Source organism: Amblyomma americanum, chromosome 3 (genome assembly GCF_052857255.1).
Source record: "Amblyomma americanum isolate KBUSLIRL-KWMA chromosome 3, ASM5285725v1, whole genome shotgun sequence".
Classification (NCBI taxonomy): Eukaryota; Metazoa; Arthropoda; class Arachnida; order Ixodida; family Ixodidae; genus Amblyomma; species Amblyomma americanum.
The window spans coordinates 225,359,582-225,385,820 of record NC_135499.1 but is presented as its reverse complement, the minus strand read 5'-3'; the positions used below and the strand labels follow the sequence as shown (position 1 = coordinate 225,385,820).

The following is a 26,239-nucleotide window of genomic DNA, read 5'->3' as shown; positions in this document are numbered from 1 at the left end:
AGGCGCACCCGCGAAAGGGGCGGTGGGACTGCTTCGGAAATGTATTCCCGACAATTGCGCCTCCCATCAGCTACTCACACCAGCTAAAGCAGGTGCAATGCAATGCAATTGTAGTTCCTGCACCGAGTGGACAGCCACGTGTACACATGTGCAGACGTTCGGAATTTCAATTCATTTGTTACCCCTGCACTGCTTGGGCACCTCGACTTTAAAATAAAGAATCGGCGGTTGGGGAGAAGGTATCGCTTCATTTCTTTCTTCTTCCCGTTCTCTCAAGCTCACCCGGGTGACACAGATGCGCGCTACTCGTGACCGTGTATGCAGTTTGCCCTATACAGACGTGGTGCTTCTTAGTGACATCCAAATGGAGCATGTACCAGCATAACCCTTTGTTCGTGAGCGCCTCAGTGCGGACGAAAATTCGCCGCGAAAATCTGGCGCGAAGCCTGAGAATATACCTCTGTGCAGTAAAATGTACAGAGAAGGTAAAACATTTATTTTCTATCAAAATAAATTCGAAGTTCTTTTTTCAGAGTTCTCTTTGAACATACCCGTGCTTTCGATGGGGATCCAGTGCCCGCTCCCTTGCCCAGTGGGAGCCAGCAAGCCTCCTCAGGCCGCCGACAGCATCCGCCACGTGTCTAAAGGCTTCGGCATGCCGACCTTCCGGACAAGCACGTAACCGTAACTTGTTTTCAGGACGGGCGCAAGGTGACATTTTGTATCATTTCCCACATTTTGTAACACTTTGTTAGGGAGTGAGGGGGGGGGGGGGGCGGAGGCAGTTTAATTAAGGTCCCCCGCCCCTCCCCTTACGCTGCCTCGGGGGCGTGTGTATCGTCATTTGACATATCTCGCTGACATATACCTTAGCGATATTCTCGTTATAAAAAATTTCTGTTGAGCCCGCATCCACGCTATAACATTGGTTTGTACGTACTCGCCGAAACTAAAGCCTGGTGGAACCTCCTAAAATTGTCAGAGCTTCTTTTCTTATAAATAAAGGGGGAACTCTTCAAGCTGACATCCAGAACCTCCAAAATGCGACACAGCATCAATGTAGCGGTTACAACCCAGCGTTGACAAACAAACAAAAAAAAATGAAAACACGGTGATCGGTTGTTTTGTTCTCGATTAAGATATGGTCACAATTACGTTGATTTTGATTGTTCACTACAGCTTCCTGTTGAGGACCTCATCATTCATTTTTCCTTATCTCACATTGCCTTCACTGTTAGAGAGGTTTATTAATAGATTCACTCCTTCCTCCCACATGTTTTATGTGTTCGACGGCTATATATATATATATATATATATATATATATATATATATATATATATATATATATATATATATATATATATATATATATATATATATATATATATATATATATATATATATATATATATATATATATATATATATATGTATGTATATATATATATATATATATATATATATATATATATATATATATATATATATATATATATATATATATATATTTCGTGCAACCAAGTTCATGTGCAAGTTTTAACTCGGTGGTTTACGGTCAGGAAATCAAATTTACGAAAACCAAAAAATCATGCTAGTAGCTTTGTTGAAGCTTGACTTCATTTGTATTTAAGCGAATTGGTAGGCAAGTATAGTCAAACAACGCGCATTTTCGAAAAGCGCTCCATCGCCAGGGTTCAGGGTCAACCGGACGTCTGTTCCACAGACGCTATTAGCGAAGAAAAACAAGCCGCAAGAGCTGGAGACGGCAACTTCCTTCGCCACTGCAGTCCTGGCTATAGCGTAAAGTAGGCGTGCACCGTTAGCGAGGTCATGTGACTTCCTGCTCACCCTCATCAAAACAACTCCCATGGCGGAAGTTTAGTGCCGCTGCTGGCTGCGGTCAATGCTCATGCGATTACCTTAGAGGCGGAGTAGAACTCACTGAGCCTTTCAACCTCCTTTATTTTAAGCGAGGTCTGCTTTTCTACAGAGACGTTAAACATGGTCGTCAGGCTGCACTGAGCTAAAAGAGGGGGTTGCGCGGCACCTTAGCGTGTACATCTATTTAGCAACGACTATTACGCCTCCACACGTGCCCGCCTCTGCGAGATTTCTGTTCCTGCAACGGGCTGACTCGTCAAGGTGAAAGAGCAGCCCATGCTGTGTTTTTCAAGGGCACGACGAACACATTGCTTCAACGATGGCAATGGGACAGTGACGCAGTGTGACTTGGCTTCGGTTTCGTGTTGGGCATTAGCAATTAGTCTTTAAACAACAATAACCTCTACCTAGCCGCTCACCGCAGGTCGCCAAATAAAAGAAACAAATTAACAGAGCCGAGGCCAGATTCTTTTCTGGACGAAAACAGTAGAAAAAAGACCTATCCCATTCAACCGATTGCCGTCACGATAACAGATACAAGATTTTTCAATCATATGCCCATGGCTTATCCGGCATTTTTCCTGGACCTTCGCCTCGCAATGCGGAGTTCTGCGCTGTGTTCAAGTTTCTAGATTCCGGAGAGTCAGTAAATAAAAAAATTGTGAATTATATTAATATTACTCCTGTGTATTGTGAGTGTTTTTATAACGCTATATTCGTCCTATGTTGCACCCGCCATGGTGCCTTCGTGCTTAGAGCCCTAGGCTTCTGAGCCCAAGGATACAGGGGCCGAATCCCGGCCGCGGAGGCTGCATTTCAATACAGGCGAAATGCAAACAAGCCAGTGTACAGTGAGGTGTCAGTTCACGTTACAGAACACAAGGTGGTCGAAATTAATCGGGAGCCCACCCCTACGGCGCCTCTCATACTGCAGCGTTTGGACGTTCAACACTGCATGCCATGCCTTACCATCTTGTGTTGCTATAACAACTTGATAGATATTTTGTTCTTGGGGATAAATTTATATCTTAGCTTGATCTCATGTTTTGTAATGGGTTTTCTTTTTCCTGCAGTCCGTTCAACCTCCATGGTTACCCTATCTCGCATGAGCCGGAACACGCTGCCAGCATAAAATTATTCTAATCGAGCTTTACAAGATAATTACGCTAGTGCGTATGCCTCCGCCGAATCGCGCCTATCAATAAGTATACTTCTACCTTAAGGTTTCTTAATAATGGGTTCAAAACTCTTAATAAATGTTACCTAATATGCGGTTCTGAAATGCAACAGGAAAGGGTGAATTTATAACACGTGCGTTATCAGACTTTTAAGTAAGTGTCCTTCAAAACGAGCTTAGGAGGTTACGTGCGTCCTTTGACGTTGAGGCCTGTGTGGTCTGCTCCTCGGACCTGATTTCTATGGACTTCTCTTTGCTGAAGTTTGCAGAGTGACCGCAGGTTGTTTTTTTTTAATCTTCCTACAACCCTGTCGTAATATCGCCAATATCTAGGACAGCCTGAACGCAGTTTGAGACATTCATTTCAGAAGCGAGACTCGCACGAAGCAGAGTAGGCAACAAGGAACACAACTTAGCATTGTTGTAGTTTGCATTTTATTCTCTCATTCTTGGTCAAACAAATCAATCCATCAATACTCTTAAACTGTGCACTTTTCAAGACATTTCGCGGAAAACAAAAACAGACAGTCGCATGTTCAGGCGCGTGGGAATGCTGGCGTGCCTATTTCTACGGCTCTAGCGAAGAGGTCCTTGTAAGGGTTGTAGATGGACGAGATGAGGATGTCCCTGACCTTCTCCTCGATGTTCTCTTCAAACTGGTCTTCGCGGTCGTCGTTGAGGCTCAGGTGGCTGTCGTACTTGGTCTTCAGCTTAAGTTTCTCCATGAAGAAAGTCTGCAGAGAGGCGGTCCTTCCCGCCAGCGCCGTGACGCCCACTCGCAGCACAGTCTCCTTCTTCAGCGTGACGTTGACCCAGATGGTCTTGATCGTGCCCACCAGGCTGTCTCCCTTAGTCTGGGGGAGCAGGGAAAGCGTAAAAAGGGTGTAAGAGTAAAAACAAACGCCCCCACTGCATTCACCCCGGGGGGTTTTCTTTGGGTGTTTTACTCCGGGAAGAACGTCTTACTCTGGGAGTTTTACACTGGGTACCCTTGTAATTCAAGAAGGACTTCAAAGTCTTTATCCAGCATTGCAGCGTGAGAATCTTGATTATGGAGCGCTCGGCTGTAGCCGTCAGCTCCACACTGCCATACACTCTTACGGGGGAATCATTGCCTTAACAGTGTGAACTTTCATTGGGGAGTCGGTGATTTAATTTTATCGTGCACGCGTGTGAATGTACGCGCACTTTTAAGTTTGCAAACGTTACGAAAGAGCGTATAGTAATTCTGGCGTACTTTGTTTCTCTTGCCTATCGATTCCCGTCATTGCAGCGTAAAAGCACAGAAAAGACAAGACATTTAAGCTTCTAAATGCGCAAAAGATTGAACTGCTGTGGTGTGCACAGACCGTAGCAGTGAGCGTGGCCCCGATGCCGGTCATGTTGAGCACGCAGTTGACGGTCGTGTTTCCGTCGATCAGCATGGGTGGGTCGCAGTTGCCCAAGCGGTGCACACCGTCGTCGAAGCCGTGGATGAAGCCTTCAGAAATGTTAGCCTTCAGGTCACGGTTGGTGATTCCCGTCTTTAGGATCTGAAGGGGACACACAGGAACGCCGACGAAGCAGAGCTTTCATTACTAGTGCTTCTGCAGTGGTTATCTTCGCATGGAAGTCACGCGTTCCGCAGACAGAACGAACGACATTCTTTTTAGCTTACGCGTAGATTGTGTCCTTGCGCCAGCGAAATAATGCCTCTGTTTAGAAGCAAGGAAGCCAGGAAATCTTATATTGACGCAAAATGGCTGGTGCATATACAGGGTGTTACCAAGGAAGACTTTCAGTAATCTTCAAAAATAGGATTTTTAAGGCAAAAATATGGTTTCACGCCATGGTAATGCCAGGGTTTGCGGGCACCAGAAAAAGCGGTGAATCATATCAACCAGTAAGCTGATTAACAACTTCCAATAATTAACTTTTTAACTATTACAGTTAGACGCCTAGTTGCAATTAGAGATTTGTAGCCGGTCGTTATTAGTAGCCATACCAGTTTTTGGAATTTCAAAAACGCTATTACCCTTGGCGCTGTGGCTCGACAAAATTGGGCTTTTTCGACCAGTTACGTGCGCTAGAGCGATAGAGCATGCATTTTCGCAGGATGCAGCCAAATTTCATCGAGCCACAGCGGCGAGGGTAATCACGTTTTCTAGATTCCAAAAACTGATATGGCTATTACTAACGAGTGGCTACGAATCTCTTATTGCAAATAGAGCCTAACTATAATAGTTAAAAAGTTAATTATTGAAACTTAGTTAACTGTCTTACTAGTTAAGATGACTCACCGGTTTTCTAGTGTCCGCCAACACCGGCAATACCATACAGCAAAAGCCATATTTTTGCCTCAAAAATCCTATTTTTGAAAATTACTTGAGATATTCCTTGTAACAAACCTGCTTCAAGCGAATGGACTGACCTTGAAGTGGAAGTCTGGGATCCGGGCCCCGGGATAGAGTGCGTGCGAACCCCTGACCAGGGGTGGCAGGTGCTGCTCCAGCACAAGGTCCATGAAGTGGTTTGCTTCTGGGACGGTGCCAGCTGACGCTGCGTCGGTAAGAGAAGAAAACTGCGTTGTCACGTGCTCCGATTGACGAGCTGCGAGTTCTGAAAATTAAGCGCTGTTGTGCAATTAGGCAACCCGGTCTATGACTATATAGTCAGCCAAGCGTTTGTCGTTTATCCGACAGTTAAGTGCACCTTAAAAAAAAAAGAATTTAAGAAAGAGTACAATCACTGTCTTTCGTTTTTATTTTTCACGCGTACCTCAAAATGAACACCTTTCAAAATGTCTATTATGCTGCTGTTGTTTTTTCACATATGCGTACCTTAAAGCGTCCATAATTAGAGCTTTTCATGACTTCCTATTCTTTTTATTTTATTAAGGGTGTAACAGAAGGTATTGGTTACGTCAGTGACAGTAGCGTTTTAATTTATTTTCCGAACTATTTTTACGGAAATGCGCATTAGTCTGACCGGAGTAGTGTTCAACGGGAAAGCGCATGTAACGCTGGAGCCAGTACTTCCGAACAAAGCAGCCGGTAGGGGTTAATCTACGGAGACTTCCACTTACCACCGCTGAGCACAGCAAGGGCGATGAGGCAGTACTGCTGCATCTTGTGGGCGCTTCCTCTGCACAATAGGCGCAGAGCTACGGCACACAGATATAAAATCACGAGAGCAAGCCCTCCTGCAAAACTAAACCTCACTATATTTGGCACGGTTTTCAGTCAACGTAAAAACGCAAATAGTCAACATCGTGTCCGCCATAACTAATAATTCACATATTTCGCTTACAATATGCGGCTATCCTCGAAAGATGGACTGTCGACATTGGAAGTGTTCGTCAGGTCGGCGCGACGGATTCAGAGTTCCAGTCGAGATCATATACGGCGTCTTCTTGTACCGGCTCAGGTTCTTACCCGTGAAAATGAGAACGTCCGTTAAACATGTGCGTAAAAGGACACAAATACCGTCCTAGCAATGTCACATATCAACCGCCTGCGATGAATCTGAACGCGTCAGCTCCACGGCTGGCTCGTGTCGGTGGTCCTAGCTATGTTCCCTCTGACCGCGCCTGCCATACGGATCATGTTCGGGACTGATAAAGAATGTTGGAAGTTTTCGACGGCAAAAGTAAGAGAAGTGTCAGCTTCATATGGCCACATTTTCGTAGTGGCTACTTTATTTTGTCACACGGCATGTTGGCCCTTGTCTTACTTTCATTCTCGCTACATTTGGCCAATGCGGTAGGATGAAGCTATCGTTCCATTAAAGTCCCTCCTCCTCGTCGTTATATTACGTGGCACACTTACCGGGCTTTTTTCTACCTTCCCGTCCACGCTTTGGTTGACTAATTCGTGATTGTGTGCATAGCGATGTAGATCAGCCAGGTCTTAGGTATGTGCCTTATCTGTGGACATTCTTGAACATTTTATTGTCGCTGGTGGAGCAATTGCCGGCAGAATCCGCAAGACAAATCCAATCTGTAGCTTGGCACAACCTCAACCTCAGTCATTGAAAGAATAATAAACGTATTTTAAAGAATCGTGGAAATAAACAGTGAATATTAAGGCAGAATACCAAGAAGAGTCCCGTTTAATGACATCATTAGCCTCTGACATGTTTTCTGAAAATAAGCTAGAATTATCGCACAGAGACTTTTATTTTTACTTTATCTTGAATCAGCGGAAGCGTCAAGTCTACAGTTAGAGGCGACTCAGTCAAAGACTATCGTCTGCTATAAGCCTCAGGCGACTGTGCGCTGAGCGGGCCGATGGTGCATGATGCCCGGCAAAACTCAAGATCTCAAGTTTGGCTAGCAGTCCGGTGACGACTATTTGCTCGTAAGTTTCTTCATATGGAATACCCATTATATGCACGCCATTTCGAAACTGCTATTCCTGGGAATATGTTCAACTGCGCAGCGGAATGCCATGGAAGGCGAGAAAACAGAAATGCGAGAAATAAAGCGCAGTGAGGATGGAAAATGTGTCGAAGATGACGATTAAGACACGATCTTGAGCTGTAAAGGTGCTCAGCATGAAAGCATAGAGTTACTGTCCCTTCATACAGGGAGCGGCTCAATTTGCACAACGCATTTCTTGAACTTTTGCCATAAAAATAGCCTTGGGCAATTGCGGTTCTCTCACAGAAAAGTACGCGCTGGGAAGAGGCGGTTATCCTCTGCCACATGCCGCCCTTTCCCCACTAAAATACGCCTCAGGCTGTAGCCTGCCACTCACTCTTCTAGCCGTGACTTCGAGAATAGAAACTCGAGGAAAAAAATTTACTAAATTTATATTAATTGCGCATGTATATTTAACAAAACATCAAATAGCAGCATGACAGGTTAGAGCAGTGTGAGATTTTAAATTCAAGGCAGCCACGAGAAAAGGCCAGGCCTCTTGTATATCGCACTAGTTTAAATAATTTGGCGTTAACGACAACAAGAACCGAAATATTCTGCGGTAAGCTAACAGTCGTCCTTGTTAAGCTAACAATCATCAAAGTGGTACATAGCCTCTGCAAAGAAGGAAAAGCTCACCTCGGGTCGTGTCTGCTCCTGAGTCTCCTCTTCGACTGGCTTCAAAAATTTCACGCTGAGAAGTTCGCTGGAGGATACGGCCAACTTATCTGCGTCCACTCGCCCTATCTAGACCTCCTCCTAACTAAGCGATCTCCAAGCCCAAGGCTGCAAACAGGCGCCAGCGAACTCTCCAAGAACGTCTTGCTCCCTTCCTTTCGGGTGCCCCGTCAAAAGAGAACACGCCCTATCGCGTTTTGACCCGATAGATAAAGAGTCTCACAACTCTGAAACCAAGACGAGTCGCCACGTGGCCCCGCGACTTGGATGCGCAGTCGCGCACAGAGCTGAAGAGATGCCGTTGCGTCTCGCGTGCGGCCAAGTTCTCGGAATCCGCGTATGCCTCCCTTGGGTCCTCTACAAGATTGCTACAGTTCAGGGAATCACTCAGGGTTGCCGGTACGCCCTTGCAAGGAGAGATCCGCCTGTAGCGAACATCGTCCTCTTCCTCTGCAGGTTTCAGATTTTTTTAGACCCGTGCTCGCAGGTACATAACTAGCACGCGTGAAATACAATATGACTTTATCGGAATCCCAAAATGTGTTGTTGCAGGTCTGCAGAAACGGCTGCCGACAACTTAGTTTAACATGGGTCGAAGCCCTGCTGGCTGTTCTCATAATGCAAACAGAAATCAAATAACAGCCTTTTGGTGTGCGAAAAACAGAAGTTTGGCAGGCTAATTGCATGCAAAAAAGGAAGCGGTGACACCAACTTTATATTTTGACCGCCAAGATTTCATCTTTTTGAAAATATGCACACGCAAATTATGTTACAATGAAGAAAATAATAACCATAAGTAGAATTTTTACAAGAGCGCGCAGTGGTTGAAAGAAAAGTTATAATGTTCAATTTTTTTTATTGTGAACTTTGCTTAGCATACTTGGTATATTATTTTGTAGCATTTGAAGGGCGTCCTTAGTTTTGCCTTTTTTCCCCTTTTCATAATTCAAGACGGCTGGTGTGTAAGATGCATCTTTATTTTCTACTTTAGCTGTCTTCTGATGAAGGCTAGGATAATGTTTAGTTATTTGTTTGGATTATTTCAAAGGCAGTAGCCGTAGTTCTCCGTCCCCAATATAACGCTATCCTTCACGGATAATTCACCTCTGTGATAATGCGTTGGCAAAATTTGGACAGCTATTGGGAACTTCCTTTTTTTTTAATATGAGCAGTCAATGCTCACATTAGATGACAGTATTAGTTCGTGGACATGAAAGAATATTGCAGATTAACATCAGAATATGGCAGAAAGACACGTGAAGTTGCGAAAAAACTTTTCCTCCTAGTCATCATCATCATCATCTCTTTGACTACGTCCACTGCAGCTTAACGGTGTCTCCCATACCTATCTATAGCTCGGTCCTGTGCCAGATGTGGTAATCTGATCCCCGCAAATTTCTTAATCTCATCCACCCACCTGGTCTTCTGACGCCCCTTGCTACGCTTGCCTTCTCTTGGTATCCAGTCCGTTACCCTTAACGACCATCGGATATCTGACCTTCGCATTACATGCCCTGTCCATGCCTATTTCTTCTTTATTTCTACAAGGATGTCATGAACTCGCGTTTTCTCCCTAAACCACTCTGCCCGCTTCTAACGTTACACCTATCATTTTCCTTTCCATAGCTCTCTGCATTGTCCTCAGTTCAACCCTTCTCGTTAATCTTCAACATTCTTCCTCATAGGCGAGTACCAGTAACGTACAGCTGTTATACACTTTCCTCCTGAGGAATACTGGTGAACTACTGTTGATGATTTGAGAGCTACCTGCCAAAAGCACTCCACCCTTTTATTATTCTTCGTTATTTCGCTCTCGTGGTCCGGATCTGCGGTCACTACCTGCCCTAGGTAAACGTATTTCCTTACCACTACCAGCACCATGGCTACGTATCGTAAACTATTGTTTCCTTCCATGACTGTTGAACATTAGTTTTCTAAATACATTTTAGACTGACCTTCTGCTTTGCTTGGAGAAGTCATTGACCACGCTTTGCAGCTAGTTCCCCAAGTTACTTTGAAAGACAATGTCATGAACGAATCGGAAATTGGTGTGGTATTCTCCATTAACTTTTATTTCGAACTTTTCTGAATCTAGAACTCTGAATGCTTCCTGTAAGCACACCATGAATAGTACTGCAACGATCTCGTCTCCATACCTGACACCTTTCTTGAATGGGATTTTATTACTTTCTCTGTGGAGGACAGTGGCGAATATGCAGCTGCTGTAGGTATTTTGCAATGCCTTTACATATGCCTCTTCTATACCCTGGTAGCGTAATGTCTAGATGACTGCTCAGGTTTCGGCTGAGTTGATTATATTCTGAGCATTTCTCTGTCACATGATAGGAATAATTTTTTGGAAGGAAATCAATATGAACATCCGACGACAGCATATTTTGAAAAACTATTGACAGGAGTCGATCGGAGTAGAATTTTATTTTTCGTGAAGGACATTAGTGCTGAAGCCAGGTGGCGACTTGCACTCCATTGCTATCTCAATGTGTTCGAATCCATGTGACGGAGAACATTTTTTTTTATGAAGAAGAGAGGACTACCTGGTGGAAGGAAAAATGAGAAGGGAAGGTGGAGTTGCAGGCAGCCGCACAAATTTTTATCTTGGCGATACTTCAGAAGGCGTACAGAATATTCGCGTACAGAAGGATGAGCACAGTCTTAATTGGACAGTTGACGACTTGCACTACTGCCTCCAGCTACACGGAAAATCCTGTGTGCTTCAGCTGCTAGGCACAACCGGACGTCAGAAATGCTGACAGGCACAAGCAGCGCAGCCTGACGCACTCGGCCTCTTGGCAATGTAAGGCGAGAACGCGCACGTCTGTCCAGAGCACGACGCTCGTGCGGCGAGTCGGAATCCAGCTGCATCAGCACAGCAACTGCCAGCCTGAATCACTATCGCGCCCGGGAAAGACCCAGCGGCGCTATGTATATCAAAACCAGGCCTAACACGCGTGAAGATAAGCGCCCGGCTATGGCCTATCTATACCCTCCCTCCCTCTCTTCCTTCCTTTTATTTGTTATTCAAAAAACACCGAGTACATGACAAGATGGGGGAAAGGAGTGACTATGTGCAAGTAGTAAGGTAATAACAGGGTGAAGTTTGGGTCACTGACCAAGTAAAAAACAAACGAAAATGACGTTTCGGGTCCCGTACGGGACCCTTGTTCACAATAAGACTGTCAAAGAAGAAGGCGGGATTATATAGTCTTCAGGATTGTTCCTAATCTTTTTGCGTAGATATGATGAAGAGAGCCTTGATTCCTGTTCAAAGTATCTTTCGTCGTCTGGATGACTAATGATTCTAGATGCAGTCTTTTCAAATTATTTCTTTCTGTGGCTACAATCTCCGCCTCGTCCCAGGCTATCTCGTGGCCAATGGTCTGCACGTGCTCGGCGATAGCGTTCTTTGATGCGCGATGGTTCCTTACGTCGGCTTGATGGTCTTTCATTCGTCGCTGGAAGTTCCCGGTTTCGGCGATATAGACGGATGTGCAGTCATTGCAGGGAATTTTGTAAACCACACCAGGAAATTTGGCGCGTGGCAGGGGGTCCTTTACGTTCACAAGTTCGGCACGTAGCTTGCTTGTTGGCACGTGGGCGATGTGCACTCCGTGCTTCTTGAAGATTCGGGAAAGGGTTTCACTGACTCCAGGTACATAAGTAACTGCAGCACGCTTCATGGTTTTTGCGGTTCCATCTCGTTGTCCCCTCGTGCGTTGCAAGTTTTTAGACATTGTTCACAAGGTTCCTGGAGTAACCGTTACGCTCGAGATCCCTTTTTATCACCTTAAGTTCGTTGCTGAAGCTTTCCGGGTCTGCGCAGACATTTCTTGCACGGTTTAGTAGTGACGAGATAACTGATCGCTTGTGAGCCAAGGGGTGGGACGATTCAAAGTCGAGATATCGTCGGAGTGCGTCGGCTTTCGGAACACGCTGAAACTTAAGCGGCACGCGGCACGCTTGACGTTGATGTCCAAAAACGGGATGCTGCCATTCATTTCCTCTTCCACGGTAAAATTTATAGATGGCTCCGTGGCATTGAGATGGTCAAGGAAGCTTGGTAGATTCTGCTTGTTAAGAATGCAAAAGCAGTCATCCACGTACCTCAGGAACACCTTTGGACGTGGCTTGAATGAGTTCAGGGCTTTGCTTTCAATGGCTTCCATTGTAAGGTTGGCAGCCGTCACTGAAATTGACGCTCCCATAGCAGTACCAAAAATCTGCTTGTACAGCGTACCGTTGTAAACGAAATACGTGTTAGCCAGACAGAAGCGAAGGAGTTCAGTGATCTCGCTAACTTCCAACGGCGTACGATCTGGGAAAGATGGATCGTTCTTCAGGGCCTCTTTGCAGGTGTGTACGGCAAGTTCGACCGGAACACTCGTGAACAATGAGCAAACATCGAATGACACAAGTATATCATTTTCATCCAGGGTAACGTCCTTGATCTTCTCAATGAATTCTTGATGTGCGTCGCTGACTTTCCCACCAATGGAGCCAAAACTTTGTGCAGGTATCCAGACAACTTGAAAAGCGGGGATCTTGTGTAATCCACGATTGGCCTGAGCGGAGTTCCAATTTTGTGGATCTTGGGCAAACCATACATTGCGGGAGCCGATCCATTTGTGCAAAGCAGCCTGTAGTAAAGCTTCTTTTGAGAAGGTGGGAGACCACTGAATATGTCCGAAAGGATTTTTTGGAGACTTGACTGCACTTTTGAAGTCGGATCCTTGGTCAACTTACAGTAGGTCCTTTCGTCCCCGAGCAACTCGGACATTTTTGAGAGGTAGGCGGAGCGGTCAAGGACCACCGTTACATTTCCTTTGTCCGCGGGCAGAATGGCGATGTCTTTATTTTTCCGCAGTGACTTGAGCGCCTTACACTCAGCTTCGGAAAGATTCTGTTGGCAGCATTTCGTCCGCATTCCTTTAAGTATACCAACTGCGTTCGTCCTGACATCTTCTTGGACGTCTTGATCCAGAAGGCTGACGGCTCTTTCCACAGCGCAAATCATCTTGCGTGTGTCTGGCGGCTTTCCTTGATTGAAATTCAAACCTCGGCTGAGCACCATTTCTTCCGCCGAACTCAGGGCATACGATTACATGTTCTGAACCTTAAAGGTTGCTGTTGCTGGCTTGTTCCCTTTTTCGTCCAGCAAAATGCATAGCTTCCTGTTCTGAGAAACCTCGTGCTTTTTGGTTGCGCGCCTCATTTCTTGATTGGCAACGAGTTGTATCTCAGGGAACACATCCGGCATGCGGAATTCTAGCTGCCACTTCGCGAAGAAAGCTTCGTGCTGCAGACGCTTTAAAGTGCACTTGCATTCGTCGATGCGGGCTTGTACGAGCTGCCGTTCTGCCTTTGTCACCACCTTGCGTCCGAAGGCAGTGTTCACAGGTCGACGAAGCTTCAGTGACCTTGGGGTAACGTTGTTGGATTTGCACTCCAGGCTAAAACGTAAGTGCGTGCTGAAGGCAGCCAGGCGTGCAGAGATGCTTATGAAACGCCTTATTCCAATGACAGCTTGTTGGCCAAATTGATGGCGAATATTCACGTAGTCTAACGTTCGACGGAATACCGTCTGGTTAGGATGAAGCATAATGTTTTGACTTGCGTGTGAACTCAAGCCACTTAGATGCAAACTATGCAGAGTGGTTAATGATGTCTCCAACGGAAAACTGTCATGCCCCATCAAGCATAGGAAGCCGTTTTTGGCCTGCAGGGCCAATGTGATCTATCGAATTCCGCTATCTTGCGGAAAATGCTACATCGGCCAAACTGGCCGTCGTATCAACGTTCGCCTCATGGAGCACAAGAATCTGGCAGCTGCTATATCAGGCCCTGGACACTTGGCGGCCCACTGCAAACGACGCAAACATAATGAAAAAAATTGTGCCCAATTTTTTGAGCAGACACGTGTGATATATGTAAATGCAGAGAAAAGGTATTGGAATCATTTACACGTGGAAAAGCAATCGTGCGTGAGAAACCGAATATTTATCTTTCTACTAAAGAATTTTCTTGTATCGGGAAGTGCCATCACGCGGGCGATTTGATGGTTGATTTTTTTGGCACCCGATTGTCACCAATAAATGCATGGCGTTTTCGAGAATAAAGTCAGTTGATTTCTAGCGCCTGTGTTGTCTTCTTCTATCCTGTCCTCCCTGTTTTTAGCGCTACTACTATGTCCTCTCATTTTTTTCAGTGTTGTCTTTGGCATCTGCCTTCTGCGGCAGTGATAGTGGCCCATTTGGAGCCAGTCGACATGGCCGTGCACTTACCTCCTCGTTCATCCTTGGATCTCAGTAGACGAAGTCATATGCATCCATATAGACCTCCTGCATGTTTGTAAACAAACGAGGTGGCGCTGCAGTCGCTAGCGGGCTCGTGGTAGGCAAAAGGCCAGGGAGTGTCGTTGCGGAGAGGCGCTGAGCGCGGGTTTTCAAGGCTTGTAGGCGCGTTTTCAGTTTCTGCGAATCACAGCAATGGTTGATGTTTACAGCTTAATAATTTCTTGAAGTACACCAGCTCGCGTTGGCCACGTGCGGCGTATTCAGAAAAATAGTTCGCCACTGTGTATTGTATATATGGTTAGTAGGAAACCGAAAGCGTTTCTGGCGTTGATTTCTACGCTAGGCATATTGAATAAAATAGGAAGTTTTTGACACCCTGCTCTAGCCAAAATAATATTACTTCGGGACAGTAGTGAGAGGATGTGCTGGCGTTCTTTCGGCGGAGCAGACGTGCGCTCACCGTCTGCTGACATACGTAGGTGTCGTGCTGTGCGAAAAGTGGGGACAGCGTCGTGTCCCCATTCTCCTCTAGCTGTCCCGCTTAAGCGCTGTTTTTTGTCCGCAGGCAGGATCACACACCAGCCAGGCCGACTTCTCCCCTTGTTAAACTGGTCGATTTGGAGAAATTTTTTTATTTTAGGAAATATTTTCTTTTTTAGCGCTGGGGTGTTCTGTTTCGTGACGAAAAATTATAGCTTAATATTCAGTAGAAATTTATAAAGTACGCTTTCGAGATGCGTGGTCGTCGAAAATTGTGAGGTAATTTCTTTGAGGCTTTCTTTGAGTTCAGGGCCGCATTTCTTTGACCAAAGCGCAAGCGAAGAGGCCAAAAACGAGGAAGTAAACGTTAAGGTTCGTTTTCGGACCTTTCACATTTTCTGCGATTGGCATCACTCACACCTTCGTAATTTCGTAACGCATGAAAATAGAATGATTCTATTTGTCGCAAACGATTCCTGAGACGTTGAGGAGTATAATTTATCTCTCGATTTTTTTTTCCTACACGTGCAGTATTATGTTCGTTATTTTTGTAAGAAACGTTTTCACGTAACTATGCATGCATAAGTACATGACCATCTAAAAAAAGAATTAATAGCGTCATGTGCAGAACAGGGCTTTGTGAACATGCTGGCATAAAAAATTTGCGCACTTTCTACTCAAATATTTAAGACCTTGAGGTGACTTGACGAGGGTGTTAATTATAATTACCCAAGAACTGCACCAGGTATAGCTAAAAATAAAAGGCATTACAGAAGCTAGGGTAGCAATTTCATATTTGCACCAAATTTAGTTTCATATCGCGTGCATAAATAACGAAAACACTTTTCATTGCCGCGCCCCCTCTTAATCTCGACACGTCTGTTAGTAGCACGCCTGCGGCTGCTTCTTTCCAAACAACCTTCGCGGTCATGGACTGCATCATGAATCATGACGCATGCATGATGCAATGAAAAAGCATGTGGCTTTTAGCACAGTTAAGGTACGCTATTCTAAGCACGCCAACGTGACCGCGCATGAACTTACCAGACTTCTTTCTACTCGAATGAAATAATCACGTCTGTCATATTAAGAAACACTTTCAAGTAAATATCAAATGCCATAAAATGCGCCATTAAAACATGATGTGCTATTAACAAACGAACGCGTTCCTTGGGGGCGAGTGAACCTGCCGGCGGGGGCCCCGTGCACACCGGCTCAAGGTCATAAATACGTGCGCAGCTACATACGTGCTTTTTTTTTTTCCTTGCGCAGTTATAAGCGTACTATGCTGATGTTCAGGTGAATGAACGCAGTAAATTGCATGCTATTACGTACATTGAGTGGCAGTGCCGATCGACTCCCAGACTTCGCGCTTTAGTACCGCGGCCCATTCCCCGTTAGCCAGTTTACTAATGCGGTATTTATCGCGAGAAGCCTATCAGGGCTAATTTAAATTTCCTTTTATGCTACTACGTGGATCGAACAGTGACGCAGCTGATCAATACATGCTGCTTCTGCAGTGCGCAGGCATGATGCAGCCGCCGGTAGCTGCAGCAGCTGTGGTAGGCACCGGCTGGCGGTAGCTGTTTTGCCTACCATGCGAAAGTCGCTGCTGACATCAGCGCCACCGCATCTTCGTGACGTCGCGGGGTGAAGGAGGTCCATAGGGCGGGCGCCCGGCAAGGCTATGCAGCGAGAGAGAGGGTGAAAGAAGGGAGAGCGAACTTGTGACGCTACAAGTCTCCTCTCCCTCGCTGCATTGCCTTTCCGGACGGCCCCCTTATATAGACAGATAAGTGACGCAGTGCTGTGCGTGAGCCAGACAAGGCAGCGAGGGAGAGGGGCACTGACACTGAGGCAGATACGCCTTTCTTCATGACGTCATCCACTGAAACGCTGGCGATGATATGCCGCTGTTCAAATGTGCATTCATTACAACTCAGGGATACCGACGCTGCGCTAACACAGGATGGGCCGGCTTTTCCAACCAAACCTGCTTCAACAATTCCCCCCACAATTTTATCATTTTGCTTCTTTGCTTGGCTAATTGGATTTTGAAAAGAGCGGCTCACAAGGCCTTTTTTTTTTTCATTTTCTTGACATTTCTTGCCATGCAAAGACGGATGCCCATCCCTGTAATTATTTACTTTAGCTTATGTTCCCGTAGACTTTCAATCAGACACCGGCCAGACACGTGACTCAAACACGACAGAAGAATTTCGCGTACCACCTCAGATGAGCATGCAACAAAAAGGTCACGATGTTTCGTTGTGCAGGATTCCCGAGCTTTTCGGAACGAATTCGTCACTTTTCAAACTGTACAAAGTGTATGCGACGTGGCCATTTATCACTCGGACATATACAGTACAGGGTGCCCCAGCTAACTTTAGCCAGGGTTTTAAACTACACCGGGGCACTCTAAGACGACGCGACCAAATGCATGCTGCTGGCTATTATTGATGTAATAAGTCACGCTATTTTTTGTGTTGTGCTTAATTGCATAGTTGGTCGATATTAACTAACCAACTTCTCAAGCAAAGAAGATAGGCGAAAAAGTCCAATGAAAAAGCTGTAGAGCGGTCCGCGAAACGTCCAACGGAACAGTTTCTTACTTTCCATCTATTACGTGTCGGCTATTTTTTCGCTCATTGCAGACGCCTGCGAAATACAAAAAAATTACCACGTGATATGCCCGCTAGCGCGCCGCGATTGCAGTGCTATCAAACGTCCCGTGTAGGAACGAACAGATCTTAGCCCGATGTGCTGCCGTTTAAAAGGTGACAGGGCAGCGACGCAGCAGCTGGCTGTGCGATATAGGCCAGCGGTATGCTTCTCTTGTGGCGCTTGATAGCGACAAGCAGACACAGTCCTTATCGCTTGCGCTCGTGTAAATCACGCAGCCAGCGCATGCGTCGCAGCCCTGTCACCTTTTAAGCTGCAGCACATCGAGTTAAATGATCTGTTCTCCACGGAACGTTTGAGAGCACTGCCGTGCAATCACGGCGCGCAAGCGGGCCTGTCACGTGGTATTTTTTTGTATTTCGCGGGCATCTGCAGAGAGCAAAAAAAAGCCGATACGTAATAGATGGAAAGTTAGAAACTGTTCAATTGGACATTTCGCGGACCGTTCTACAACCTTCTCATTGGACGTTTTCGCCTATCTTCGTTGCTTGCGAAGTCGGTTAATTATTCTCGACTAATTATGCAGTTAAGCACAATACAAAAAATATTGTGAGTTGCTCCAAACGATTGCCAGAAACATGCATTTGGTCGCGTCGTCATATTTTGACGACGGCATATTTAGCTGGGACACCCTGCATATTGTGTTTTTCAACCTTTTCAAGGCAATCGAGATGTTGCACAAGTACGGAATAACTTTTCGCTTGGTATTTACATCTTCGAAGAATTTTTTCTTTCTTTGTTGATCCAAGCACAAGGCTTTGGGGGTAGCCGGTTGACAGAAGTTGTATTATTTGCCCCCTCAAACAATCTGTGGAGTGACAGCAGGATCTTTTAGGCCGCTTACAAGAACTGCACAGCTCTACATCCCCCAAAGCCTGAACCGCTTTGGGACGTTAAAGCAAATAAACCAACCCAATCCAAATTCTCATCTCCCCTTGTAGGGAAGAGGAAGGAGAGGCTGGAAATGGCTGCCACGGGAAGAATCCCGCAAAAAAAAATGCCACCCTGCCTCATGGCACTCCTCTTTAAGTCCACATAAATGCCACATCTGACTAGGCAGCTGCACAGATGACACACAAAAAAAAAAGCGGTAGCATTCCGACAAACAAGCAAGGTCTGCTCAGAAACTTCGCAGCTACACAAACTGCTACATAGTGCACAAAGGCTTCTAATGCTAACAAATTGTAAACGCGTGATGCAATTAAGCGGCCCTCAAATTTTCTCGATGTGAGTCCGCAAATTTAATTTTTTTTACCAACATGCTATCATTGTCATAATCTTCCAGCTCTTATATTTGAAATTGAAGGATAGACGCACGACATTCAATATCTGCATCGAGTACTACCAGTTATAACGACGATATTTTTTTCTTCTTGCGAGCAGTCTTCAATTATGTGCTTTTCGCCAGGTATTTGCACCATGCTGTCGTGACGTGTGATCTGTGAGGGAAGTTGGGGGCATTCAACACTGTAAAATCAGCTGCAGCCATAGTGGAATTTTTTTTTTCGGCTCCTCTTGTTCATCGACATATCGTGAAATCTCGTTATTCGACCCCCATTAATTAGGACATTTGAGTAATTCAAACTAGGAGCGTGATCCCAGCCGACGCCCAGATAAGTATATGGCGTCGGCCGCTCGTTAATCCGGACATGGACAGGCCCGCACCGGTTATTTCTGACGGGAGGTCACGTCGAGGCAGGACCCGCACATCAGCGATTGTCCAGATATACCTCCCGGAACCTGAACTGCATGAAACAAGGGTGCTCGTGCACCTCATGCGTGCGCGCTATGGCAGGCACGACGACGGTCGGAAGCACCGTGAACGCAATTCTTCCATGGTCGGAATTTAGTTCAGTCGCATAGTTTTGGTTTCGCTTTTCTCAACTTGACCCCATCGACGCCACCCTGCGGTTGCCATCGGGCACGCGCATCAGCAAGTCACGCTGTTTCGGACGTTGCTTGGCGCATCACTGGTCTTTTATTTTTATTTTGGGAACGCGTGATGCAGTTCCAACGCCTGCGCTTATATCCCTCGATTGCTTTCAGGTGCTTCTTGCGTTCTTCCAGTACGTTGAAACGCCCTGTTCCCAGTCCGTGCGGCGAAACATCCTCAAAACGCAACAGGCTGTTTGTGAAGAGGCACCACTGTCCCCGCGTCGCACTGCGAAAAGGGACCCGGATGGTTTTACGATTCTGCAGAAATTCTTTGACATTCCTGACACTGTCAGTAAAACAAATCACATGGTAAAACCGCGAAAAATCATCGCTGTCGCTTGGTTTTCATCTTAAATGCAGACAACCTTCGTCCAGGCGTTCATTAGATGAAACAACTGCGACGCAAACGGTTTTTAGCAGTTGTTTGAAGGTCATCGATAATTTGAACTTTTGGATATTTCGAATATTTTTCCTGGTCCCTTGAAGGCCTAATTAACGAGATTTTGCTGTAGTCACTACAATCACATTTTTTTTCCGTCTCTGCCAGTACTTCCAGCTTCGTAGGCATCCTTCACTGTCCTCCTCTAACGAATGTGCACTGGCAGCACTTTCTGTGGTATGCCCAGCCAGCTTGCAATCTCACGATTTCTACCAAGAAATCACATACTTTTTCAACGCATTGACGTGTTACTCTCTCGGGATGGTGACATGGCAGCATGCGCACAAGACACAGCAGTTAAAACAGAAAGAAATATGACCGCAAGCTAAAAGTCAATGGCAAACTGAGCCTAAAGACAACTCATGGCACATCTTCAATGCCTGCTCCCTCTAATGTCTCGACTAAGAAATTAGATTAGCAGCGAAGCTAGAGAACTCATGGCATGGCTGATGCCAACTTTTCCAGTGGTTTATGATTCGCCGCGGCAATGCTTCGAAAGTAACTTTATCAGGAAGTAGTTCGCTCTCCTGCTTCTTAGCGCTTAGCCGGGAAGGCTGCTCTTGTGGTATACAGTTCGAACCAACTTGCGTATTGTTACGTTTGGAGACGCCAACATGCCAAGAATAGTCAAGCCACTGGGAATCATCAATCGACAGAGGCTTCAAAGGGCCGTCGATGTGGTTGCGGCGCCACGAGTGCAGGTGGTGGCGTCTACAAGGGTCCTCCCCCCCCCCCCCCCCCCCCCCCCCCCCCCCTGCTGTTTACGGGGTGAAACGGCCCTCCGCTGTCTGAGAACGGCTTTGATGAACCTGTCTTTTGTTCTCAACGCCGGACCCACCCGGGACATATTTCTCCCGGAGGGGACGACGGGGGAGCCGGCGAGCGGCGGGACTGCAAATGAGCCGTGACAAATGCGGCCGGGTTTGACTAAGCCAACGTCGCCGGAATCCTCGTGCTTCGAAAACAACTTCGTCTTAGACTGTGCTTTTCCTTATACGTGGAACCTTCTGCAAACTGCAGTGGTAGCCTTTCGGTCCCACGCTCCACGTGAAAGCTTCTGCGAACTGCGGTGGGATCATTTCGCTCCCACGTTACCGCTGTGAAGTGCAGGTGACTGACCTTCGACGCGGCCATGGGACCCCCTTCGGGCTATTCATCACTGAAGCCTGGACAGTGCGGACCCTAATCTGCCAGAAGTGGCAAGAGTGTGTGGCTGGGGGCGGACCCGGAAGACTGGACACGTGATCTACATCACAGTGATTCGACGCATTTTTAATGAACTAGATTCCCCAACTAGAGACCTGGGGACAGGGGACCCTATTTAAGCAGCGATCTGGCGTGTGTTCGCCAGCTCCCGATTCACTCTTTCAATCTTTGTATAAATGTAAATAAACCCTTCAGTCTCTTCTTCACCTCGAAGACCCTCTCATCTCTTCGTCACCCCCACTACAGCAGTCTCCCGATCCGGAACACAGCGACACCGACCTTGGCGAGAGACGGCACAGGCGAACCAGGGGCCCGCATCTAACAACTGGTTGGCAGCGGTTGGATCGACCATGCGGCGTGGTGTTGCTTCCGTTGGTGAGTGCTTGAACTTTGCTTGAGATTCGCCAGGCTTCAATTGTTTGGGTTAATACATTGAACTGCAGGGAATCGAGGGAAGTTGATCAGTGAGTCTGATTGCGTGTAGCTCACGTCAACAGTTGTTCAGCAAAGTCAAGGCTCAGAGCGGCAAACATGGATCTAATGAAGTTGCTAAGGTCAGATTTGCTGTCATTGTGTGAAGAGTTGGGTGTAGAGGTAGAGGAGAAGATGAAAAAGGCACACATTTGCACATTGCTCTTGGAAACCGCCAATGAAGGAACAGTTAGTGATACGTGGGAGCTCCTCAAAGCTGAGCGAAAGAAAAAGGAAGATGAGCGAAAGAAAGAGGAAACTGAGCGAAAGAGAGAGGAAAATGAGCGCCAACGGCTAGCGGCTGAGCGAGAGGAACGGGAGCTCAGAAGGTTGCAGCTTGCGAATGACCAAAAGAAACTGGAATGTGAGAGTTCGAGAGGCATGACTCCAGAGAGAGTGAGTCAGGCCGAATCGTTTTCTATGGACAGATTGATGCAGCCGTATAAGATTGGCGAGGATCTTGGTTATTACCTCGTGAATTTCGAGAGGACGTGTGAGAAACGGGGTTACGCTAAGGAGACCTGGCCACAAAAGCTACTAATGGTGTTACCCTGTGAGGCGGCCACTATAGTCGCGAGGCTTGACGCGAAAGATGCCGATGACTACGAGAAGGTGAAAGCGAGTTTGCTAAGAAAGTACCGACTTTCGGCGGAAGAATTCCGACAGCGGTTCAGAGGTGCCAGCAAGAGAAGCAGCGAGAGCTATGCAGAATTCGCATTCAGTTTGAAGGCCAACCTTACAGAGTGGTTGAAGGGCGCGGAGGCATATGACACCAAAGATAAGGTTGTCGAATGTGTAGGCCTCGAGCAGTTCTATAACAGTATTTCTGAGGCCGTTAAGTTATGGGTGCAAGACAGAGAAAATGTGAGCACAGTGGAGAAAGCTGCAGAACTAGCGGACGAATATGCAACACTGAGAAAGCTGAGTTCCGAGTCAAGCGAGTCTGAAAAGAAAGCGTTCGGTTTAAGGAAGCGTTTCATTCCCAAAAATCGATCGCAATTTAGAAATCGCGAGACAGTTGAGGGCACTAAACAGGCCCCAGAAAAGACTGAGGATCGTGCCAAGCAGGCCGAAGCTCAGAAAGCATTGACGAAGGATTTCGAGGCCAGGAAGCCGTTCCGTTGTTTCAACTGTCAGGAAACTGGACATATGGCAGCAAGGTGTAAAAAGACGCGATTAGCTTTCTCATATGCCAACGATAGTGATGAGAATTTGGAACTTCTGCGTCCATATATTCACGAACTCCAAGTAAATGGAAAATCGTGCAGGGTCCTTCGGGACAGCGGGGCAACAATGGACATTGTGTAGCCCTCACATGTCAAGGAGGAAGACTTTTCTGGGGAAGTAGCATGGATAAGACAGGTACTAGAAAATCAGAGTGTGTGCCTGCCTATGGCAAGGGTGGTGATTTCCGGCCCGTTCGGCGAGCTAGTGACAGAAGCCGCCGTCTCGTCGGCTGTTTTATTGCAGTACCCGTATCTATTCTCCAATAAGTCAAATCAGCTGCTTTGCGATCGAGGTCAGAAGCTGGCTGAGGGGACAGTGAAAGCCCTGACTAGGTCCAAATCATGCGAGCTTGCTTCCAAGCTTAGGTACAGCCAGGAATCAGAGGCAACTGGTGAGAGGGAGGGAATTCCCGAGATTGCGGAACCAAGCAAAGAAAATGCAGCTCGAGCACATGAACAGCAGCAGGAACCTGTTACCGAAGGTAGCCCAATCGATCCCAGCCTACAAGAAGCGTGCAGTCCAGACTCCATGTTATTACCCACCTCCCTGTGCATGGATCGCTTGTTGCGCGTTGACAGAGACTCCTTAATCACAGAACAGGAAAGAGACCCTAGCTTGTCAAAGTTACACTTCATAGCGAAGGAGGGTATTGCTAGGCGTAACGTGACATTGCACCACAAAGGCGGATTGCTGTATCGCCATTACAGAGACAAAAAGGGGAAGACGCTTGATCAGCTGGTCGTGCCTGAAAAGTACCGCTCTGACCTTTTAGGCCTCTGTCACGGAAACAGTTGGTCAGGGCACTTAGGTGTGAACAAAACGAAGGAAAGGCTGCTTGGGGAATACTACTGGCCGGGATGTTTCCGAGATGCTGAACGCTACGTGCAGTCATGCGACGCGTGTCAGCGCACCGGAAAACCAGGAGAAAGATGGAAGGCCCCGCTAAAGCTGGAGCCGCTTATCTCGGAGCTTTTTCGACGTCTGGTCATTGACACCGTCGGGCCACTAAGTCAGGCTATAAGTACGTACTAACTATGATATGCCCTGCTAAGTCAGGCTATAAGTACGTACTCACTATGATATGCCCTGCTACCAAGTTCCCGGAGGCGGTGCCGCTAAAGGAGCTTAGCTCGGCAGAGATAGTGGACGGTCTCCTGTCCGTTTTTGCTCGAATTGGCTTTCCGGCAGAAATTCAGGCTGATCAGGGGACAGTTTTCACGAGCGCACTCACAACCACGTTCTTACAGAGGCGTGGGGTGAGGTTGATTCATAGCTCCGTTTACCACCCTCAATCGAACAGCGTCGAGAAGTGGCACTCAGTGCTCAAAAGAGTGCTACGTGCTTCCTGCTATGAGCACAAAGACGATTGGGAAAGTTGCCTCCCGGCAACGCTGTTCGCCCTGAGAACAGTACCGCACGAAGCGACGGGCTTCACTCCTGCAGAACTAGTGTACGGAAGGGCTCTTCGTTCCCCGCTTAGGATGCTTAGAGAAATGTGGGAGGGGACAGGAGAGAGTCAGTCAGTAGTGGAGTATGTGTTGCAGTTACTAAACCGCCTGAGTGCCACACGAGAACTAGTGGATCGAAATCTCAAAACGGCTCAGGACACGGCGAAGAAGTACTACGACAAGAATGCTAGACTGAGAACCTTCAAGGCGGGGGATCGTGTGCTTATTCTCAGGTCCGCACGCAAAAATAAGATGGAAGTTCACTGGGACGGGCCAGTGGAAGTTTTTGATCAGATTTCAGAAACCAACTACACTTTGAAAATGCCAGGGAGAGGACAGCAGATAAAGATCTATCACTGCAATTTAATGAAGCCCTATGTAGAAAGGAGCGGGGTTGTAAACATGGCCGTAAATATCCCCGAAGAGCTACAAACCGAAAACCCTGAGTGGAAAGGCAGCATGAAAGAAAATGCTACCAACAGCATAGAGGAAATCGTGTCCCGATCCGCGAGCACCATGGATCTAGAACAAAAGCAACTCCAAGAATTGAGGCAACTGCTGTGCGAATTCCGGGAGAGTTTTAGCGACCGGCCGGGGAAGACAAATCTCATCACGCATGAGATAGAGCTAACTTCGACCGATCCAGTAATATCGAAAGCCTACAGAGTTTCTCCAAGGCAGAAAGAAATAATTGAGGCGGAGATAAAGCACATGCTGGAACTTGGCGTGATAGAGCCAGCAGAGAGCGACTACACCTCCCCGCTGATACTCGTGGAGGCACCAGGCAAAGATCTGCGACCTTGCGTGGACTACAGGAAGCTGAATACCATAACGAAGGACCAGCTGTACCCAATACCGAACATCGAAGAAAGGATCGAGACAGTTAGCGCGGCACAGTACATCTCCACCCTTGACCTAGTGAGAGGGTACTGGCAAGTCCCCCTCTCGGAAAGCGCGAGTCGGTATGCAGCATTTATTTCTCCCATGGGGGTATTCCGACCTTTGGTGCTCAGTTTTGGGCTAAAGAATGCACCTTTTAGCTTTTCAAAGCTAATGGACATCATCCTCAAGGACATGCAGGATTTCGCGCTGCCTTACCTTGACGATGTGGCCATTTTTTCTAACTCTTGGGAAGACCATGTTTCCCATCTCAGGAGGGTACTGACGAGTTTGAGGGACGCTGGGCTAACCATTAAGGCCGAAAAATGTAGTTTTGGCTGCTCACATGTCACCTATCTTGGTCATGTTGTCGGTAGAGGGACGAGGAGACCGTCAGACCTCAAGATAGCCCCTATCGCTGAATTCCCGCAGCCCCGAACTAAGACGGATGTACGGTTATTTCTCGGTCTTGTGGGGTACTACCAAAGGTACATACCCAACTATTCACAGCTAGCAAGTCCTTTGACCGATGCGCTTCGCAAAGAAAAGCCGAATAGCGTTATCTGGGACGCAGCAAAAGAAATTTCGTTTCAGAGCTTGAAGAGCGTGCTGGTTTCGCGGCCCGTGTTACGCGCGCCGGACTACAGCAAGGAATTCGTGGTCCAGTGTGACGCCAGCGACCGGGGTATGGGGGTCGTATTAAGCCAAGTCGGAGACGACAATGAGGAGCACCCTATCCTTTATGCCAGCAGGAAGTTAACCGTAAGGGAAGAAGCCTACAGCGCTTCGGAAAAGGAATGCTTGTCTGGTTTGGGCCGCACAGAAGCTAGCCTGTTATGTTTACGGGGCGAAATTTACTTTTGAGACAAATCATTGTCCGCTTACATGGCTGCGTCAAATGTCGCCCAAGAATGGCCGCTTGCTTCGATGGAGTCTAGCCCTCCAGCAATATAACTTTTCTGTGCGATACAAAAGGGGCAAATGTCATGGAAATGCCGACGGATTGAGCAGGTTATTCCCATAAT

At 46.9% G+C, this 26,239-nt stretch overlaps 2 protein-coding genes across 4 annotated transcripts in view; both read right to left on the bottom strand.

Moving 5' to 3' along the window:
- Nucleotides 1-26,239, bottom strand: part of LOC144126237 (salivary anticoagulant protein P23-like) — a 339,317-nt gene that overhangs the window by 51,885 nt on the left and 261,193 nt on the right. The gene's annotated exons all lie outside the window — the stretch shown is intronic.
- On the bottom strand, nt 3,478-8,246 carry LOC144126233 (salivary anticoagulant protein P23-like). Of its 2 annotated transcripts, none has more exons than XM_077660280.1 (5): nt 8,098-8,246; nt 6,124-6,182; nt 5,470-5,597; nt 4,409-4,591; nt 3,478-3,913 (listed from the first exon to the last, which is right to left on the bottom strand). In XM_077660280.1, the coding sequence occupies exons 2-5, from the start codon at nt 6,164-6,166 to the stop codon at nt 3,596-3,598; spliced, it is 672 nt and encodes a 223-aa protein (XP_077516406.1). In that variant the 5' UTR covers nt 6,167-6,182; nt 8,098-8,246; the 3' UTR covers nt 3,478-3,595. The 2 variants fall into 2 exon arrangements, with proteins under 2 accessions (XP_077516406.1, XP_077516407.1); XM_077660281.1 differs by having other exon boundaries at nt 6,124-6,240; nt 8,098-8,113.

Coding starts and splice junctions, on each gene's coding strand:
- LOC144126233 (XM_077660280.1), bottom strand. CDS start 6,166: ATGCAGCAGTACTGCCTCATCGCCCTTGCTGTGCTCAGCGGTG. Junction 5,598..6,123: donor CCTTGCTGTGCTCAGCGGTG/GTAAGTGGAAGT, acceptor TTACCGACGCAG/CGTCAGCTGGCACCGTCCCA. Junction 3,914..4,408: donor GGGCCACGCTCACTGCTACG/GTCTGTGCACAC, acceptor CTGCTCCCCCAG/ACTAAGGGAGACAGCCTGGT.